Source organism: Nicotiana sylvestris, chromosome 8, assembly GCF_000393655.2.
Source record: "Nicotiana sylvestris chromosome 8, ASM39365v2, whole genome shotgun sequence".
Taxonomy (NCBI): Eukaryota; Viridiplantae; Streptophyta; class Magnoliopsida; order Solanales; family Solanaceae; genus Nicotiana; species Nicotiana sylvestris.
In genome coordinates this window covers 148,210,759-148,213,108 of record NC_091064.1, presented here as the reverse complement: position 1 = coordinate 148,213,108, position 2,350 = coordinate 148,210,759, and the positions used below count along the sequence as shown (strand labels likewise).

At 44.7% G+C, this 2,350-nt stretch overlaps 1 protein-coding gene across 1 annotated transcript; it reads right to left on the bottom strand.

Moving 5' to 3' along the window:
• Nucleotides 1–372: 372 nt before the first annotated feature.
• Nucleotides 373–1,820, bottom strand: LOC104227933 (uncharacterized). The gene is made up of 2 exons (XM_070154692.1): nt 1,466–1,820; nt 373–1,172 (listed from the first exon to the last, which is right to left on the bottom strand). Exons 1-2 carry the CDS (start codon nt 1,818–1,820, stop codon nt 373–375), a joined length of 1,155 nt encoding a protein of 384 aa, XP_070010793.1.
• Between the last annotated feature and the right edge of the window lie 530 nt (nt 1,821–2,350).

The following is a 2,350-nucleotide window of genomic DNA, read 5'->3' as shown; positions in this document are numbered from 1 at the left end:
AATGGCCATACCTCGTCCTAAGTGCTGTTTCTGGGATATCAATATCCTTGACTCGTAGCTGATGATAACCGGATCGCAAGTCGATCTTCGAAAAACATTTGACACCTTTTAACTAGTCGAACAAGTCATCAATCCATGGAAGAGGATACTTATTCTTGATAGTGACTTTATTTAGTTTCCTGTAGTCAATACACATCCGCAAGGAGCCATCTTTCTTCCGAACAAAGAGCACCGGAGCACCCCATGGGGATGTACTTGGCCTAATAAAGCCTTTATCGAGCAAGTCCTTCAGTTGTTCCTTCAATTCCTTTAGCTCTACAGGAGCCATTCTGTAGGGAGGAATGGATATAGGCTGTGTATCAGGAAGCAAATCTATAGCGAAATTGATTTCCCTTTCGGGGGAATTCCTGGAAGCTCGTCAGGGAATACCGTCGGGAATTCATTCACAATAGGAACCGATTGAAGAGTCGCTGGCTCCTTATCTATATCCCTGACATGAACCAGATGGTATATACAGCCTTTAGCAATAAACTTCCAAGCCCTAATGTATGAAATAAACTTACCTTTGGGCGTGGCTGCATTACCTTTCCATTCAAGGACAAGCTCACCCGGAAAATGAAATCGGACCAACTTTGCACGACAATCAATATTAGCATAACAAGATGCCAACCAATTCATACCCATAATGACATCGAAGTCTAGCATAACCAATTCCACTAAATCAACAGAAGTTGGACGGTCATTAAATAACACTGTACAACCTCGATAGACATGATTAGCAACAATAGAGTCGCCAACTAGCGTAGACACCTCAACTAGCTGTGGCAATAACTTAGATCCCATGTCAAGCTTACCAGCAATAAATGGAGTAATATATGAAAATGTAAAGCCGGGATCTATCAATGCATAAATGGCATGAGAATGTATTGTCAATATACCTGTGACAATATCTGGGAATGCCTCTGAATCCTGTCGGCCTGTGAGTGCATAAAAGCGGTTTTGTCCACTACTAGAACCTGAGGTGTCTCCTCCACCTCTCCCCCTACCACGTCCCTGAGTAGACTGTGGACCTGGTCGGGGAGCACGGACTAAGGGCGAAGAGGCTATTGTGGATCCTGAAGGCTGAGCTAGTGCACCTCTGCCTAACCCCGGGAACCGGCTAATAAAATGTCCTGTCTACCCACAATGATAACATGCACTCAAACCCTGTCTACACTGCCCGATGTGCAGCTTACCGCACTGAGTGCATGGAGGAATAAGCTATCTCATTTGTGCGGAACGCTTCTGTCGACGGCTCTCAGGCTGGCCTGAGCTCTGCCCCGGTCCTGACTAAATATAACGATCAAACCGCTGGCCCTGCATCTGTGGTGGGAAACTACGTGCTGATCGAGGTGGATATCAATGGAGTAGGGGCTTGAATCACCTCGTGGCTCCCTATAAGACCCCATAGTACGAGTCCTCTTACTCTGCTCCCTATCCCTGCGAGTATCATGAATCCGATGGAAAAGGTCCTTTGTAGTCTGAGCGAAAGCCTGTATGCGGGAAATATCTACATCATCCGATAGGGATGCTACCCTACAGTCTCTAATCATATGATCCCCCAAACCATCCACATAATGATGAACTCTAGCCCTCACGGTACGTACAATATCTGGTGCATACCTCGCCAAAGAATTAAACTTATGGATATAATCCCTCACACTCATATCCCCCTGCTTCAGGCTAAGAAACTGGTCAAGACGGACCTCCCGAACCTCCCGTGGCAAATAATGGGCTAAAAGAGCCTCAGAAAATATACAACGGAAAATAAACATGTGCATTTAACACTGTTGCGGAAAATAAATAGGAATAAACAATTAACATGGGAAGGGTACATGCTACAGGGGAAATATCGAATCTAGCAGAAACTTAAGAGAAATATGAGAGAATAATTCAAGATTTACAACAACACCATAATAACACTATTGCAGCGCGCAACCCGATCCCTATCATTTAAAACTGTCGTGGCGTGCAACCCGATCCAACATAACATTGTTGTGGCATGCAACCCGTTCCATATATAGTATTGTTGCTGCATGCAACCCAATCCAACATAACATTTATATACCTTTAGCAATAACCATACCAAGAGTCCCGGCAAGGGATCAACAATAAGCTACACTATCCCAGCAAGGAATTCGACAGTAAAAGTAAATATGTGTCACGCCCCAAACTAGGGGAGGCACGACTGGCACTCGATACTATATTCGATCGAGTTAGCCACTAAACATACTTGCTAACTAAACTGGGGGCCCAACAGATCGGGCAACACAACATTTGAAATACTAAGCCTGGACATTAAGGTCGTGAC

What these genes read in the sequence shown, in the direction of transcription:
- LOC104227933 (XM_070154692.1), bottom strand. Translation starts at nt 1,820, where the DNA reads ATGCACATGTTTATTTTCCGTTGTATATTTTCTGAGGCTCTTTTAGCC. An exon ending in TCGCAGGGATAGGGAGCAGA is followed by an intron (nt 1,173 to 1,465) that starts GTAAGAGGACTC and finishes GTGGGTAGACAG; the next exon opens with GACATTTTATTAGCCGGTTC.